This window comes from Schistocerca serialis, chromosome 3 (assembly GCF_023864345.2).
Source record: "Schistocerca serialis cubense isolate TAMUIC-IGC-003099 chromosome 3, iqSchSeri2.2, whole genome shotgun sequence".
NCBI classification, from domain to species: Eukaryota; Metazoa; Arthropoda; class Insecta; order Orthoptera; family Acrididae; genus Schistocerca; species Schistocerca serialis.
Genome location: NC_064640.1, coordinates 925678464 through 925697805, shown reverse-complemented (window position 1 = coordinate 925697805; position 19342 = coordinate 925678464). Strand labels below are relative to the sequence as shown.

General features: G+C 39.7%; 1 protein-coding gene across 2 annotated transcripts in view; it reads left to right on the top strand.

Moving 5' to 3' along the window:
* The window catches only part of LOC126469617 (probable galactose-1-phosphate uridylyltransferase), a 190538-nt gene that overhangs the window by 71166 nt on the left and 100030 nt on the right, over positions 1–19342 (top strand). For both annotated transcript variants that reach the window (XM_050096738.1, XM_050096739.1), the window contains one exon: positions 14136–14341. In XM_050096738.1, coding sequence (XP_049952695.1) covers positions 14136–14341 — 206 coding nt within the window. The remainder of the gene's footprint in view (positions 1–14135; positions 14342–19342) is intronic.

Sequence of the window (19342 nt, the reverse complement as noted above, 5' to 3'; positions counted from 1 at the left end):
GTGAGTAGTGTTTCCATGGTAGATCTAGGCATCCTGTAAGTATGGGTGAGGAACAGGTAGGACTCAGGGTGTTATGCCGACCTCCTATTCGACAAGTCGAGGTGCTGTCTTTCACTGAAACTGAAACTGAGCCAGTGGGACTCACTTCACTTATTTTGGGAAACCTATTTTGTACGGTGTCAGGAGGAGGCAAATGAAAAAGGGTAGAGGTTTTATTAATCATTGGCAGTTCAAACGTACAGTAAATGATTGTACCTCTTGGACAAATGGCAGCAAGGTACAGGAAAGGTCACCAGTTACACTAAATGTGTACACTTGAGGGCCTCATTCAGCATGTTGAAGAAGCTATTCCAGCAGCCATTGAGAGAACAGGGTGCAAGCAGCTGCAGATTGTAGTGCACATTGGAACAAATGATGCCTTTCATCTGAGCTCCAAGGTCATACTTGGATCGTTCTAGTGACTGGCAGAGAAGATTGAGAAGACCAGCCTTGTTCACAGAGTTTCAACAAAGCTCAAAATTTGCAGCATTGTCCCCAGAACTAATCATGGACTCTTGGTTCTGAGTCAGGTGGAGGGACTGAACCAGAGATTTCAAAAGTTCTATGACAAGCTAGGTTGTGACTTCCTGGACTCGTACCATAGAATTAAAAACTGCTCCCACAGGTGGTGTGGTTATCAAAATGCTAGTGGTTAACTGCTGAAGCATTTACAACAAAGTGCTTCTGGAAAGCAGTGAAGTTCGCCTAATTCTAGGTACAGAAAGCTGATTCAAACCTGAAATTGATAGCAGTGAGGTTTTGGGGAAAATTTTAGGTGCATCTCGAAGGGATAGGGTAATGGGAAATGGAGATGATGTATTTGTCACAGTAGACAAGAAACTCCAATCCACCAAGATAGAAATTAAAGCTGCATGTGAAATTATTTGGGCAAAGCTCAGTATCAGTGGTGGGCATAAAATAGTAATTGGCTCCTTCTATCACCCACCAGACTCATACCCTGATGTAATCTAAAACTTTAGAGAAAACCCCAGTTCGCGTGTACATAAGTTTCTCAATCGTACTGTAATCATCAATGGAGACTTTTATCATCCAATTGGGAAAATTACAGTGTTGTTAGTGGTGGGTGTGGTAAGACATCCTGTGAAACATTACTAAATGCCTTCTCCGAAAACTACCCAGAACAGACACTTCAGAACCACATTCATGATGGAAACATATTGGATCTAGTGGCAACAAATAGACCTGACCTCTTTGAGGATGTCCACATTGAAACTGGTATAAGTGACCATGACACTGTTGTGGCAGCAATAATTACCAAAGTACAAAGGCAGCTAAAATAAGCAGAAAGACATATATGTTCATGTGCAGTAAGCTAGATAAAAAATCAGTAGTGTCATATCGCAATGAGGAACTTTGAAGTTTCAGCACAGAGCAGGAGCATGTGGAGGAACTATGGCTGTAGTTTAAAAGATAGTTGACCATTTACTGGATAGGTATGTACCCAGTAGAACAGTTCGTAATGGGAGGGACCCTCCATTGTATACATTCACTGTAAAGAATTTTCTAAAGAAACAGAGTACTGCATAATAGATGTAAAACAAAGCATAGGACTAAAGATAGAGGGACGCTGTATGAAATACATTTGACTCTCAAGAGGACAGTGCTTGAAGCCTTCAGTGACTACTGTAGCTGAAGATTGTCAGATGATTTTCACAAAACCCAAAGAAATTCTGGTCACACGTAAAGGCTGTTAGTGGCACCAAAATCGGTGTTTAGTCGCTAGTCACTGAGACAGGGCCAGAACCCCAATTTAATCCTCATGCCACTGAAAATGAGTGAAATGAGTATTAGTGTCAGTGGTGTTGAGAAACAGCTGAAGTCACTAAAATGGAACAATGTTCCAGGGCCCAATGGAATTCCTATCAGATACTATACTGAATTTGCAGCTGAGCTGCCCTCTCCTCTAAGTATAATCTGTTATAGATTCCTCAAACAAAAAACTGTGCCCAGTTCTTGGAAAAAGTACAGGTCACACCAGTCTACAAGAAAGGCAGTAGAAGTGAGCCACATAACTACCATCCGATATCCTTGACATCAATTTGTGGTTGAATATTAGAACATATTCTCAACTCATACATAATGAGGTATCATGAACAGAATGATCTCCTCCATGGCAGCCTACATGGACTCTGAAAACATCGATCATGTGAAACCCAACTCGCACTTTTCTCACATGACATACTGAAAGCCTTGGATTAAGGCAGGCAGATAGATACAATATTTCTTGATTTTTGACTCAGTACCACACCTACCACCATTGTCAAAAGTACTATCATGTGAGGCATCAAGTGAAATTTGTGACTGGATTGAGGAGTTTTTGGTAGGCAGGATGCAGCACATTATACAGGATGGAGCCATTGTCAGATGTAGAAGTATCTTCGGGTGTGCCCCAGGGAAGTGTGTTGGAACCCATGTTATTCATGTTGTATATTAATGATCTTGTGGACAATATTAATAGCAGCCCGAGACTTTTTGCATATATGCAGTTATCTATATTTAAGAAAAAAAGCTGCATAAATATTCAGTCAGATCTTGATATGATTTTAAAGTAGTACAAAGACTGGCAACTTGCTTTAAATGTGGTGGTTTGCAGAGTATGGATGTAGATGGGATTTCTCAGGACGCTCTCTTCCCAGGACTCTGCTGTCCTGCTACCTGATTGCAGCCAGTGACTGAAGAAGTTGCAGGTTTTAGGACTTTGCATTCCTCCTCTGTCCCAGAACTTGTGGTAGACAAGCCTTCTCTAAACCATCTTAAGTCAGAAGGACAAGAAGTAGTCCTCCAAAAAGAGGGAGAATCTGATGGTCCCCATGCTGCCAGACCCCACATGTTCTGGTTCTGTATTCGAGGTAACGCTTCTTATGGCCTCTATGGCCCCAGACCTCACACACCACATACAATGATTCAAAACAAATGTGTATTGATGCAACCAGTGGCATCAGACAGCACTATGGGGTGACCCACCGCCTTTGTCCCTTCACACCACAGGATATTATAATACGATCCTCCAGTGAAACTATAGCAGTTTTTTCTGCCACTTGGCTGAGCGAAGACATCATCTTTGTACTTGTCCTGTTTTTACATTGCCTTCCAGGAGACTTGTTTCCCAGCAATACAGACCCCTACCCTTGGCTGCTATCGGGGCTATTTTAAGAACTACACTACTATGAAAGAGCATTGGGTGGTGTCACTCATCATGAATTTGAAGGCTGTGGTTGTTCATGTGAACAAATCTCTGGAATTTAACCTGTAATGTGTATGTGTCCCAGGCTGTGTTGGGTTACTTAAAGGCCGATGACCTTTTGTGGGGTACAACTGCGACCACTGGCCATGGTAAAGCTGTCAAAAACTTACTCGAAGAGCTCAATCTTTGCCTCATGTATACTGGTGACTGGTGTTCGCACACACTTCAGTATGGCGTGTGTCGTATTTGGCATTGACCTTTCCATTTGCAGCCACAGTCTTCTCCCATCTGTCCACTGCAGAGTCCATAATGTCCTGTGCAACAGTGACTATTTTCCGACCATTTTGACCCTCCCTCGATGTCACTGACATGGGTGTCCACCCAGATGGGATCTCACCAAAGCTGATAGGGATGCTTTATATCACTGCTGTTGCCCTTTGAACCCTGTCACATGGAGATATCGACACGGTTAAGCAGAGCACAACTGTAGACATTGGGTCATTTGACAAGTGTCCTAGTGGTCCCCACTCGACCATATCAGGTTCTGTTAAAAATTTGTATGTGTATACATATTTGTGTGTTAGGTCACTGTGCAAATTTTGGCTCAATTCTGTCAGTGGTTCCAGAGCTAGGGCCACCTTAGTGGACCCATACTAAATCACAAAGTGCATGGGGTATAGCTTTGTGCGTTTGTTGTGACATCTGTCACCTTGAATTTTTGTACACTAGTACAACTTTCAGAGCTGAATGCAGCTATAGCACACAAATTGCTCAGAAATTACTATCCCTTATGTGACTTGGTCTGAAAGTGTCTTGTAAAATTTATTGTGAAAGATTTAAGTCAGACTTAAGCATTTTTTGCTATAAGGGAAAAGCAGCTATGACCCTGATTTTTGAGCTGCTAGCCAACAATCAGGTGCTCGCTATACTGCACCAGTATTAACATTTATGAGTGTATAGTTCTGATTTTATTGACCCTTGTCTCAAGTGTCAAATTGAAAATTGCAAATTTACAGTATTTTTCAGGACCAGTTTTTAATATGGCTACCACCTCTGATCTTCTTTTAACTGACACCATTGAAAAGAGCTCATTTTTTGCTACAAGGAACATTAAAAAGTAGAATGGTAGTTTTCCATATAAGGTTTTTAAACTGGCTTCAAAGATACCGTAGCTTTTGCATGTACCGCGTGCTTGACAGAATGGCCTAAATGAGCAAATAAACAACATTGTTGTGAACATAACAAAGCAGTAGGTTCACAAAATGAACAAAGCATCATAAATTTGTTGCTGGTGTTCATGAAACTCCTTTCATGGCTCTAAAATTCTCTTCAATGCGCTTCAGCACCTCTGATGGGTAAGTGTATCTCTGACCCATGCAATTGGCACTTGGAGCTGGCAAAATGCTGAATATCTGCTGCTCTGGGATCCAGCAGGTGTCCTTCCTAAGGGGCCAATGGAATGAATAAGTTGGACGATCTGGATGCATGAAACTGACTAAGGCATCTTGTTCTACCAATGATGTGTCACAGATGTTTCCAGTCCACCATTTGTTGTCATAAATGCAGGCTATGTATTGCCCAGATTGGAGGCTATCAATTGGAACACTCGAGAAGTATGCTGATTGATCAACACTTGCAATAAATGGCACTGTGTCATTGGAAAATCAGCAAATTTGTAACCATTTTTGATCGTTTGGTCTGAAGCAGTGGTTTTCTCTGGTCCCTGCAACCGTACAACCATTTTCAAAACTCCTTTCTTGCAAAGATCTCGTAGCATCAATATCTTTCTTTGTGATAAAAAGGAATTTGATTCCGTGAACTTGTTCATCACAAAATCTGAATAGATCACTTGGTGTTAGAATTTTGTCTGAAGTTGGCCATTGGAGACTTGCTCTTGTTGCTAATCACTTTGTTGTGACCCCAATATCATCACATGGGGACTTTCCATGGCTTGTGGTGAAGAAGTTCCATTCTGCACTGATACTGAAGTCTCTGTAGTGCTGACATAGATTCATGAAGTTCTTGAAACTTTTGTATTGGGCAGCTGATCCATCGCTGAAATAGCTGATGTGCTTCAGCACTGGAAAGTGGTTTTGCAGATGATCAATCAGTGTGGAGCAGAAAACATGAACTGCAATTGTATCATGTCGCAAGTAATCACTGGTGACTCAGAAGCTAAGACGCTCAATCTTTCCAGTCAAAGCCTTGTAATAAATAACAAAGGGATGTAGTGTGGCCTGACTATTTTCCCTATGGAAGCCGTGTACAGCGTCCTGCACAATAAATGCACAATTTTCTGCAAAATCCATCAGAACAACCACCTTTCCACATTCTGGATTTTCTTTAATTTCTTTTAGGTAGTTGCTTTGATGCTTTGCTATGTAATGATGTGATGAGAGAGTCACACTTTTGATCACAATGTTTTGGATAAATTTTTAACTCGCTGACTGTTTTGTCTCCAGGGTATCTCCGTCAGTGTGTATCAATTGCTTCATCAGTGTCATTACGTTCAACTGCAGCTCCTACAAATCTTTCCAAGACTTCTAATCCAGGGCATGGCTCACATCATTGGAGCATTCAATCTTTTGAATCCATATTGTAAACTGTTTTGGCTAACAAACCCTTGTAGTCATCCTTAATTGGAGTCACTGCTAGCCACAACTTGACATTTTGATGAGCTGTACAAACACAAACTGAGTGTGTTCCTGCTGAACCAACTGTGATGCACCACTTTGGTCGACACTCACAAAATTCGGAAAAGCCAACTTTTGGTAAATTTTGTCTGCAGTATTCTTGATAGGCTTCTTTCAAGTTACAAAGCAACAGACGTTTCTGCATATGAAGTTCTTGGCCAGTTGGTGTCCTTATGGCAACAAAGTCATTTTTTCCATGACAGATTCGGCTGACTTCATCACTGTCATAGAATTTTGCTACACTTTCCTTAATAGACTCTTGCAAAGCCTTTCCTCGCTTTTGATCTGGTTTCGCTAAAATGCATTTCTCTTCCTTCACCTTTCTGGCAGTTTTCACCATTCTCTCAGACATGTTGAATTCTTCCATCGTTTTTTTAATGTTCCAACTACTAGGGGCCAAAGTTAAAATCTGAAGTTTCTCAGAAGCTGAGGACATCTTCAGCTTTGCTTTCAATTCATTGATGAGCACTTTGTACGAAGAGCAATCATGGCATTTTTGACCTGGTTGCAGTTCTATGACATCACCTGCTTCAAGCCTGCCAAGTTCAGCAATTCTGGTAGCCACAACCATTTGAACTTGCCTTATCTTTCGTGTTGCATATCCACTAGAATGCCAGTTTGAAACACGTTCAAATTTTAGTGGTGACACACCAATTGCTGTCAAGCTAGAGTTCAAGCTGTCTGAAGCAACTGTAGCATCATCTTCATCAGACTCTGATGATGGCAATGGCTTGGCCTTTTTTGCATTGATGTCAGCCCTACAAGCAGACCAAAGCTTCTATTCAGGCTTAACATCAACTGTTGTAAGTTGTTTAAAAAAGTCGACTGTTGCGACGTCAATAGGAAGCAGACCTTTGTTGAACACGATTCTTCTTTTGAAATGGATTGCAGCATGTTTTCTGCAGATATTGAAACCTGGTCAACAGTTCTGCTTCATGATGTATACACATTTTGGCATCACAATCGAGCATAAATCCAACTCGTCGAATAAGCAAATTCCGAACCTCCTCAAAGAGGTCACTAATTGACTTCAGAAGGCCTTTGTCCTTGGTGAACTTAGTTAAATGACACACAAACTTTTTAATTTGTCCAATGGTGCACTGCTCTAGGTCCATATTTCCATTGTTCGAAGCCATAACAACTTCAGCAATGATTCAACAATGGATTGAAGGAATCAACCAAGCTGCAAGGTAAACATCCACAGGCAATGACCACAAATGATACAATAATTGACAGTTTGCATACAAACATGAAAGAGATCCAAATCAAATTACATAATAAAAATGAGAATACTGGAGAACATTCTAGAAAATTCTGGAAGTTTCTAGTGCCTTGTTGTAAAACTGTTGTATCTGCATGTAAGTCTCTGGAATCCATGCCTTGTTTTATAAAACAGTCATACCTGCATATCAGATGTCCAGAAATTTCCAAAACCTATGGCTTGTTATAAAATAGTCATACCAGCATACCGAATTTCTAGAGGTTTCTGGAATCCATGCCCTGTGTTATAAAACACCAATATCTGCATCTCAATTTACAGAAATTTCTGGAACCCATACCCTGTGTTACAAAACAGTCGCACCTTCATATCTAATTTCCAGAAGTTTCTGGAACACATACATGAAACAGTTGTACCTGCACATCAGAGGAAGAAAAGTATCATCCTTCAAATAATTTGTACCAACAAATCATATCACAAGTGCCTTGACGTTCTCCAGCACAACAGCTGCCAACATGGTAATACATGCGGTAAGTGTATCAGCTTAGGTTTCTTTTAATCTACTTTAAATGCCTAATATGGAAAATTACCATTCTAATTTTTAATGTTCCTTGTAGCAAAAACTGAGCTCTTTTCAATGGTGTCAGTTAAAAGAAGATCAGAGATGGTAGCCATATTAAAAACTGGTCCTGAAAAATGCTGTAAATTTGAAATTTTCAATTTGACACTTGAGACAAGGGTCAATAAAATCGGAACTATATACTCATAAATGCTAATACTGGTGTAGTATAGTTAGTACCTGGTTGTTGGCTAACAGCTCAAAAATCAAGGTCATAGCTGCTTATCCCTTATAGTAAAAGAAGCTTACAGTCTGACTTAAATCTTTAGTGATAAATTTTACAAGGCACTTTCAGACCAAGCAGCATAATGGATAGTCATTTCTAAGGGATTTGAATGCTTTAGCTGCATTCAGCAACAAAAGTTGTACTATGGTACAAAAATTCAGAGTGATAGATATCACAGAAGATGCACAAAGTTATAACAAAGTTGACCAAATTCTTCACACCATGTGCTTTGTGGCTTGGTATGGGGTCCACTAAGGAGCCCCTAGCTCTTTAACCACTATAACAATTGAGCCAAAATTTTGCACATTGACCTAACACATACATATGTATACAAAAACAAGTTTTGAACCGAATTTGAGATGGTCGAGTGGGGACCGTTTTTTATTCTAGGACACTTGACATGGAATGACCCCATTCTATCAGCATCTGACACAGCGAACCTTTCTTCCTTTAGATCCCTGTGTTGGAAGACAGTAGCTTATTGGACATCCGAAATTGCCGTGACCATTAGAGATTACTGGCAAGCTCTCTAGTGCCATAAGCGACATCTGTTGATGGAGCACCTCATTGCATTTAAACAGCTCCTTGCACAGGTTTTCCACCTGGGCCAGAATCACAATCGCAGTTCACACACAGGGCCTCTTCTGTGAACTCATGGTACCCCCCACTGTCGCCACTTACTAGGGAGCAATCCCCATGGTGTGTACCCCATCATCAGATCTGCCTCAACCTATGCAAAAGGTTCTGTTGACTCACATGGTTTTTTGCCACTTATTCCTGGATACCCTTGATGCATATTCGGGATCACAAGTGGTATACACTGATGACTTTGCTGTCGATGGGTGAACCGGTTTTGCCTACACACACACAAGGTGCAGTGAACAATGCTCCCTGCTGAATTGATGCAGTATATTTACTGCAGTCATGCTCATTCTTGCACTGGGAAGATGTTCATAATTGGCAGTGCTGCTGTCAGCGCCCATTGGTTGTGACTGTCAGGAATCTCCTGTATGACCTCTACCACGCTGGATGGTCGAGTGTCTTTGTATGGACCCCTGGTCACATTGGCATTCCAGGAAATTAGAAAATACTGACCTGTTGGCCATGTTGGCTAACAGGATTCAAAGTTAGGGGATGTAGGTACTGGAACTTGACTCAGTTGACTCTACACCAACAATTTTTCGAGGCTTGGAATGCAACTTGGTATGCCGTGGTTTCTCGGAATAAACTGAGAACCATAAAGGAGACCACAACTGTGTGGTTGTCTTCCCTCCGTGCTTCTCTCAGGGAATCTACTGTCTTCTGTCAGATTCGCATTGGTGCCACTTGGTTGACCCGCAGCCATGTCCTCTGACATGAGGATCCATGACACTGTTCGTGTGATGCCCATCACAGTGTGCCAACACCTTACTGGACTACCCTACTTTGGCCATCTTATGGTGAAACCTTTAACTTGCTGACACGCTACCTCCGGTGCTAGTGGACAAGACCAAAGCAACTGATTTGGTTTTACATTTTACCCATGAAAGTGGTTTTTAGTTCTCTTTGTGACATAGAGCACAGTAACCTCATTGGCCAATTGAGGGATTGGAGCGGTGCACTGTGGCCTGCTTTTACCTGAGGGGCCCGAGGCTGCCCTTTCTCAGTGGGGCGGCCTGGCTCCTGCTTTTGCCATGTTACTTGTTCTTATTCTTTTACATCTGTCATTGCTCGACAGAATCATCATTATTGGTCTCTTTCCTGAGATTCTTTCTTGTTCCTTTAGCTAGTTTACTTGTGGTAATGGAGGGTATGGAAGTACCAGTCAGATGCAGAGGGTGTGTTTCCGGTTGCAAACAGGTCCTGACAGCCTCCAGCTGCTTTCAGGGTGGAGCAACTCTCCCATCTTCACCCTTTTAACCCCTCTTTCACTTCTACTTGCTTCTTTCTCTTGGTTTTCTTGATTCTCAGATAAAATCAAGTGCATTGTCTTTCATGTCCTTCCTCTCTATGAACTATTCCCAGCTTGAAAGACAAAGGATTAAGGGACCAATGACTTTTAGTGTGGTTCCTTTAACCAACCAATCTATTCATCAACTACACGATGACCTTTTTGACAGTGACTAGTTTCCAGCAATCCTGCCATTTCCTTGCCACTGCCTGACAGACTGTCTACCACATTGGGTGCCTTTGTATGCCCCTGCTGTTCTATTCACTGCCTCTCGGTTGGATTGCATTGATGAGATTGTGCAAGGCATGTCAGACACAACCATCCATGCCACAAGAACTGCTATCCTCCTTTCTACAGCCTCTGCTTCCATTCCCCCATCCTTCCCACTGTGAGGTAGTGTCATGGTGGAGCAAAGACATTGCAATAGCTGTTTAGGATCACCGATGAGACCTGCAACGAGTCAGACTACCCTTCACAGACGACCCTTATCACTTTTAAATGAGGCCCACTATGTCTCCTCCATAGGGAGGTATGCTTCTTCACCCCAGGTGTGGGCCAAGCTGCGTAATCTTCTCGGCCACCAATGATCAACAGATGTTCTGGGTCTTGTCGTACAGGGAGGTCTTAGTACCGATTCATTGGTTCTTGCAGAACACCTTGCAACAGCATCGATGTTCTCATCCTATTTGGCTACCTTCCTACTGCAGAAATGACAAGTTGAAGACACCTGATGTTTCACTTCCCACCCAGCTGAACCCTATAATGAACTCTTCATAGACCGTGAAATACTTCAGGCTCTTGTCTCATCACACAATACTCCTCCAGCCTCGGATTCAGTTCACAATCGGAAGACTCAACACCTGAACGTTCCTGAAAGGCAACATCTACTCAGGTGCTTCAACAGTATTTGTTTTCAGCGTGTTTTCCTCTCAAAATGCCGAGATAACATAGTTGTTCCAAACCTTAAGCTATGCAAGGACCCAATGTGTCTCAACATTAAGAATTGGCGCTTCACTCAACTCCCCACAGGTCCAAGAGAATGGCATCTCAGGGCTCTGTGTTGAGCGTATCACACTCTTCTTCATCACCATCAATGGGCTAGTGACCTCTATTGGGCCGCTGATCATTCCTGGGTTGTTGTATGTGACAATTTTTGCGTTTGCTACAGCTCCCACTACGTATTTTCTGCTGAATGCCAGCTCCATGGTACCATATAGTGTGGGCCTCTGCATCTGTTCTTTCCCATGGTTTCCAGTTCCCTCCTACAAAAATGCAGGAAACACTGACCAGAATTTGCCGTCAGGAGGTGAAATTATAATGGCCTGTGTATAGAGAGACTTAAAAATAGAAGAAAGATTGTACCTTTGCTTTTGGAACTTGTAGTTTCATCTTCAGGGAAGAAAGAGGGATAAGTTGGAAAGGAAGAGCTCTCAGGTTTTCTTGATTAATAGCATTTGATTAATATCGTGCTTCCAGGTTTTCTGCTGAGTTGTCGTTTCCAACTCAACAGAACACTCAGAAGTAGCCATCTGCTTTGAGGGTGTAGTGAGGAAAAGATGAAGGGCTAGAGTGGTATGTGTGCATGTTCCCTCTCAAGATACCACTACTATTTTCAGTTCCTCTTTTACTGTTCTGACTGCAGATGTTCTGTTACGTTTAATAAAAAAGTGGTTGGACAGGTTGAGGGAAAATACCAATTTTTAATATTTCACCTGAAAAAATATTTTTGTTGACTTTAATCATTTACCAGCTTTTTAAAAATTTTAATTTGCATCTTTGTTACTAGTGGAGGAGGAGCGCTTTTGAGTTTTAAATAAGTACCAGTAATCTTCGTCTCTCTTATTTGAGAGACACTGAATCTGCTTGCTGCCTCATCTAGACCTCGTTTAGGGATATACTTTTCGGGTGAGAGTAAGACTTTCACGTCTAGTTGAGCTGTGAACTGTTTCTGTATCTCGATTTTGTACAGAGACCACTGAGCTGTGGTTATCACAATCTGAGGAGGACTGTTCTCTGGTCTGTAATTACTGTACCACTTGTTGTCTGTTTATGGTAGGCTATTCTGGCTCGCGTGTCTGCCCATCGGCGGCCGAATGGGAACAGGTGGACAGGGTGAGCAAATGGGCTGATGCACAGGCTATCTTGCAGACAGACTGTAGCATATCTACATCTACATCTACATTTACATTTATACTCTGAAAGCCACCCAATGGTGTGTGGCAGAGGGCACTTTACGTGCCACTGTCATTACCTCCCTTTCCTGTTCCAGTCGTGTATGGTTCGCGGGAAGAACGACTGCCGGAAAGCCTCCGTGCATGCTCGAATCTCTCTAATTTTGCATTCGTGATCTCCGTGGGAGGTATAAGTAGGGGGAAGCAATATATTCGATACCTCATCCAGAAATGCACCCTCTCGAAACCTGGACAGCAATATGTGACCATATTCCACTGGCCAAGAACACATGGGCAGAGAGGGCTGAGTGTCTTGCACTTCTGCGGAATGTGTGCGGTTCAGGCCTCCATGGGGCAGTATCGGAACAGCCTGATTTACAGTAACGTGTAATTCTACTGTTACTTGAGGACCTACAGTTTTCAGTCATCTGACATTCTGGATCTGAACAGAACACAACCCCACATAATTAGTTTCACTACAACCGGTACTACAATAGATTTTCCCTGTAATTTTATAAGAAGATTCCTAGACTACAGAGACCTTTGTACTCTGGCACATTTAATTAAATCTTTAAATAATCCAAGGTAATTACGTCGCAGTTCTCACTGGTGGCTAGATGCGGAGGAGCATTCTTTCCCATTAAATGTTTTGCTCGACTATTTTTAGGATTAGTGAACCCAGCAATGATTCACAACTGCTAAATGTCTATAGGAATTGGATGTACATCCTAAGATCCTCCTCCTCCTCCTCCCCCCCCTCCCCCCCCCCCCCCCTCTCTCTCTCTCTCTCTCTCTCTCTCTCTCTCTCTCTCTCTCTCTCTCTCTATCTCTCTATCTGCTAGGTTCAGTGACAGTATTTCGACAGTTCTGGTCAACAAATGGGTAGGATTACAGGGTTTTACACAATACAGATTCCATAATAGCAAGCAGGTACCAGTATTGTAATCATAGGGCAATAAGCCATACATAAAACTTCCAGGTTTTTTGTTAAAACTGTCTGTGATGAAGAAAACAAAACAGCACATAGTTTTGTGTACAATTTTTATTTAAAATTATATACAAGGAGGGAGAATATATATGTGAGAAACAACCTGTCGGCAGATCTAAATGACCTGCTATCATAGTTAAAACTGACTGCGAGAAAAAACAAAACCTCACATTTCCACAGCACAGCATTTTCTTTAACAGAAAATTTGGACATTGTTGTTTAAAAAATATGTAGCCTATGTTCATCTCAATGCTTAGTAGAGTATCCTGTAAGAATTTGAAGTAAATGGATTAAGAAGTTATGTGTGACTGCTACTCACTGCGAAGGTGGCACATTGATTTGCACGCAGGCACAATGAAAAGACTGTTACACATTTAGCTTTTGGCTGAAGCCTTCTTCACAAAAGAAAAGAAAGGAAACACACACACACACACACACACACACACACACACACACACACACACACAGGAGACAGTAGACATTGGTGTAAAAGTTCACATAAGCATTCAGCTTTGTCTTTACTGATATCACAGTTGACAGTAGATGGAGCACTAAATGTTCTCCCTTACTTATTTTCTGAGCTACAGGTCCTGACGAGAAACTGCACCCAGGGTCATTGAAAAAAATTGCAGACTTGATCCTCTTGCTGGACCCAGGTTCAGGGTGTTCTTTGTATTCAGACCTTTCCACACGTCTGCTAGATGAAGAAACTTGTGGTTTCATAAGCTAAAATATGTAAATTATTGTTTGCAGTGTGTGTGTGTGTGTGTGTGTGTGTGTGTGTGTGTGTGTGTGTGTGTGAGGGATGGAGCTGAGTGAGTCTTAACAATTAAATATTAGATCTGAGTGACATTTTTTCCCTTGTGCCTGCTGATACCAAGGCACTAGGATTAGGACTGTTTAGCATACAAGTTTTCATTCAGTGTCAAAAGTCAGTCATACAGTGTCAAAAGAATTAATTATATGCTAGCTTGTGTTTATCTTGTTTACATTAAATTCCTGGGTTATTGTTTTTCTGTTATGTGTATTGCATTTTAATTTTCAGATAAATCCCCACTACAGTTCAACATTTGTGTTTACAAATGATTTTCCTGCTCTCCTGGAAAATGTCCCAGAACCACCAGAAAGTGGTGATCCTCTGTTCCAAATGAAGAAAGCCGAAGGTACCTGTAGAGTTATGTGTTTCCATCCAAAATCTAATGTGACCATTCCACTGATGACTGAAGAGGAGATCAGTACTGTTATTAGAGGGTTAGCTATTTCACTACTTCATTTATGTCATTCGTATGTGATAAATGTCAGATATTATACATATGTTTGAAAAAAGAGACAGCTTGTGATTGCCGTAAGCTTAGTGACAACAGTGCATCCCAATTTAAGTTATACAATATAGCACTGAAGATGGTCGCTCAGTGACAGAAAATCGATTTTGCAATAGTAAAAAAAAATATACGACCAATGCTGTCTCTTTTTTCAAGTATACCTGTTATCTGGTCGTAGTGCACAAGACAACATGGAGTCGCCAATCAATTATACATATAAATAATGAACCTGTGGAAATGAGGAGTGTGACAAAATTTAAAGTAATTGGTGAGCACTTTTAATGAACTCAAACTCTTGTTATCGTACTTTACTAGAGCAGATATCAATGTATTGCAGACCAATTCTGAAATATTGGACTCTGCATTTACAAATGTGTTTACTAAGCTAAAGTCTTGTATAAGATTGGTGGTATTGGTGTGATAATGATGATCTCAACATACAAAAGGCAAGTTACAAAAATGAAATAAAATTGCTTTCCTGTAATTGTATTCAATTTCACATTCAAGGCTCCATTTTTAACATATGTACATCAGTATGACAGATCTTCAAGGCACTAGTGTTAAATATGGTTGATTTACTTACAAGGGAATTGTCCAGTCAACATGTTGAACCCACTCTGAAATTCTTTGTGCAGGAATAATACAGTGAAAGAAATACACTGTCAAAATTTTAACTGCTAAGATGCACTGCAGGTATCTTTTGAAAATAGTTGAAGTTACTGATTTTTGTTGCATGTAGAACTGCTTATGACAGCTGTTAGTATAGCCTTTCATGTGTAGCATGCAATCAGCTCTGACAAAAGCATAGCACTGCTTTGTGCTAATATCTCTTAATATATGGAGTGACACAAGAAGATTTGAAGCACTTAAACCATTCAAAAAATGTCGCGTATCATTAATGTTTTGAATAAGAGGTAGTTCGTGTTGACAGCTAAACTGTTGCGTAGATAATTCTTGCATAGGAGACTACCAGAGGTAAATCAAGACAGTGTTTGATGTTACATTACAGATAACTTCCATTGATCATGACTTTAATTTATTGAAATGAAATACTTCTTACATGTACATCATTTTATAACAGTTCCTGTAGCAATTTTTGAATAATGTATATTTAGTTACAATGGAAACAGTTCTTTGTTTATTCTCCATAATCATCACAATAAAGTGAAGTGTCATTTGAATCATGAAAAGAAATGTTTTCCTGAGACCAGGCACATCTGATGAAATAGACCTTAATGCTTTCAGGCATGTCACAGTAACTATTAGTTTTATTTATGCAGAATTGTAGTGGAGTAAGAAATGGTTCTGGCTGTTGCTCTGCTTGTTGTACTGCATACCAAGCATACTTAAAGCAATTCATAAAATGTGCCTGTGCAAATTGATAATGCACAAATGACTGAAATTTAAGAATACCGTTCTCCTGATAAATCTCAAATGACACAGAGCTATTGGAAATCATATTGTCTGACAATTTCCTTAAAAATACTGCCCATAGTCGAAGAAATTATTTATTAAGCGTTGCACTGGTTGTTCCATGTGGAATCTAAATTATTTCGACAGTCTTTTTGTCATTGCCCTGAAAGACAGGTATTATGTCCAGGCCAAGAGTACAACAAAAGCAATGAATTAATTTCTGCAACTGGTTCGAAACTATTTTAAATGAAATGTTAAAAATTATTCTTTACTGTTTTTCCAGATTATGATAGGTCGATTATAAGATTGTTTGCCACTAAACAGCACTTTTTTTAATTTTTGGTCCTAATATGCCTTGAGGTCCCTGAAAACTGATATAAAGCTGTGGAAACAGTAATTGACTCATATTTATCTCTGTCGTTGTAAACGAATGTGTCATAGCATTAATCGATTGCACAACAGACTCGTGTCTTTTTTCGCTTCTAAATGGTTGAGTGCGATTTACTCGCAGTTCTTTCACAAAACCTGATTATCAGCATTATACACGGCGGAAGGGGTATAACAGCAAGCTTTGTCTTCACATCAGCTATGAATTAATGGCATCTCCCTTATATACTTTTACTTGAAGTAAACGCCATTGTTCTGTGACTTCTTATATGGTATGATTCCTTGAATCTGCATAACCAGGTCGAAGAAGACGTGACACCAGCAATGTTCATCTCAGTTGCAATTTGGAGGACCAAGTCTTGTAGATCTCCATCGGTAACTGCGCATTGCCTCTCATGAGCAGCTCTACATGGTTCATATGTCAAAAGAACTGTAAAGAACTGTTGTTCATATCATTGATTAAAGCTTAGGGGTTTATGTTGGTTATTAATGGGGGGGTAAGGGGACTTCATGGCCACCCTATACAGTAAATCTTTCAGATACTTTGCGTTCACAATTTTGCAAGTTTAATTTTGGAACATATTTATTACTTTGTGTAAGTCTTTCTTCTGTTTACACAGTTCATGGTCAGAATTTATGAAGCAAAACCAGGATCTTTCTTTTGGTGTATTCTTCCCGTATAAAAAATTTCAAGGCATGTTTCATCATGTCAGACTGGACCATTCCCTTGTTGGAACTGTGGTGATCATCTAGTAAATGTTGCCGTCGGAAAATCATCTCCCTGTAGCTCTTAAAAATATGTTTGCAACTTAAAAGAAAACAGTCTTTTGAATTATAATAGTAAGTGATGAGATAATTTACAACTTCCACTTTTCTGTTCTCCATTAGATGTTAACTCACTGAGAAATCAGTGTGCATGCTATTCTGTGCCACTGGTTGATGCATTGTGAACCTTCAGTTGAAGATGGGGGCAAGATGAGAGAGAGAGAACAAATCAGGAGAAAACAAAAATGAATCCGAGTGAAGTAGAAGGGCCACTGAGCTCCAATTTCAATGCCAGCAGGCAAAATTAACTGAATATTCCTATTTGTTATAAAGTATATGGGATAATATTTGTAGTAGTTTGGAAAATTGTGTTAAATGAGTGTGGAATAATTGAGAGGAATGGGAAAGTAAGCCTATGGAAGAAATGGCTATTTGGGTATCCAAACCAAGATATGAATAAGAACCCAAAAAGAAAGAAACTGTGGAAACTGAAAAGCAGGAATCGAAAAAGATGTGAAGTCAAAATGGGAGGGGTAACTGAGTAAAAAAAATCTAAATGAAGTTGTCAGCCAATGAAAGGTAGACATTTTCTTGAAGCAGGAAATATTTTGGCTTAATGTTATTGTAGGAAAGTATCGCTGAAGTGATTGGGTAACGCTAAGTGGCAAGTACCTCACGGAGCCTAGCCAATAATGGTTGGATCCAGGTTTGACTCTGAGTGTATTTTAATCATGACCACAGTTGGGTACAATGATGGTACATGATGTGTGCTACAGCCCTGCATCCATCACTGGCTATGCACGTGCACATGGAAGAATGCAGCCAGCAGTCACCTCATGCGCCAACTGGCTGTGACTCGCCGAGTATGGGGCAAATGGCATGTGGGTCTAACAGACGTGGCGTGGCAAGCGAGCAATGTGACTAATATTGCCACCCTTTCTTTGAGCAAATGAAGTAGTCTGGTTGTTAATGGTAGAAAAATAAAATACACTATCAAAATAAAGTACTATTTATTTTTCTTAATTATTTTGCTAAAAATATTTATTTAACAAACAATTGTCACTGCTTAACAGCTTCACAACATATTGCCAGTGTATATTTAAGTTAAAATACATAAATGATTAATTTTTATCAAATTCAGAAGTGCTTTGTTTCTTTCATCACAGGAGAAAAAGGAAAGAAAACTCTCTGTGAAAGTCGAAGTCACGGGAATCAACAATAGAGAATAATTTGTACACATTCGTAAACTTATCATTTTTTTTGTTAAATATTTCTTGCCATTTGTGTACAGTGTATAATTCTGCAAAACCTTCAGAAGTATATATTTAATTATATAATTTATTTAATAATGCAATTTCCCTATGTAGCTCATCCATATTTAAATTCAGATTTTACAGCTTTAAATTTTCAACTATTTTAGCAAAATGCCAAATGCAACATTGCTTTTTAAATTCATATTGCTTAGTGTAAATAACCAATTTGTATAATTAAAATCAAACTCTTTATTTAGGTACTTTAAAGCTTTGTCAACAAATAATAACAACCTTGTTTGAATTTTACTGTTCATTTCAGGTGAAGACATGAGCTTAATTTTTTTCTCTGTTTTATATGCAAAGAAAAGACCAAGTTTTCTTTTTGTTAGTGTATTTTCAAGATTGTCCACAATATTATACAAATCCAAAGTTGTTATGCAGTTTCCTTCCAGGCATTTTACAGCATTATTAAGCAAATTAAAAATATGGCTGCAATAATGCAAGTAAATTCCAGGCAAAGTGTTAAGCATCAATAAGTTTGTAAAATCACTGGACAGTTTTGTCCTTAGCTCTCAAAATAACTTCTGATGGATTTCCAATTTATTTATAATGTATCTCTTCAGGGTAAAAGAGAGCCATCTCATTTCCACATGGCATTTCACTTCATGAATGTCTCAATCCATTGATTCTATTTTCATAACAGAGTGGGCTTAACTAGTACAAATTTTCAAAATTACAGTCTGTGTTTCATGTAATAAACTCGTGACATGTCTGATACACTTATGCACTGTGTGTGCATGAATTAAATCTCTCATAAATAAAGAATGGATTAATCCAAAATTAGCATTTTTGTTGTCAGCACTTAGCCCTGATAGGTTATGAAAAGATAATTTTTATGTTTCAAGTGGCTTTTGAATTGCTTCAAATATTCCATTTGTAGACCCATCACTATTTTCATAAAAATCTATTAACTTGTTTTGAACACCATTTTTGGCTCTAAAATAATGCACCACTAATGGAAACATTTATATTGTTTTCTTGTTAGAAGAATCACTCTGTACGCAATAAAATGAATTATCTGTATTTAGATCATCTTTGCATTTTGAATATAA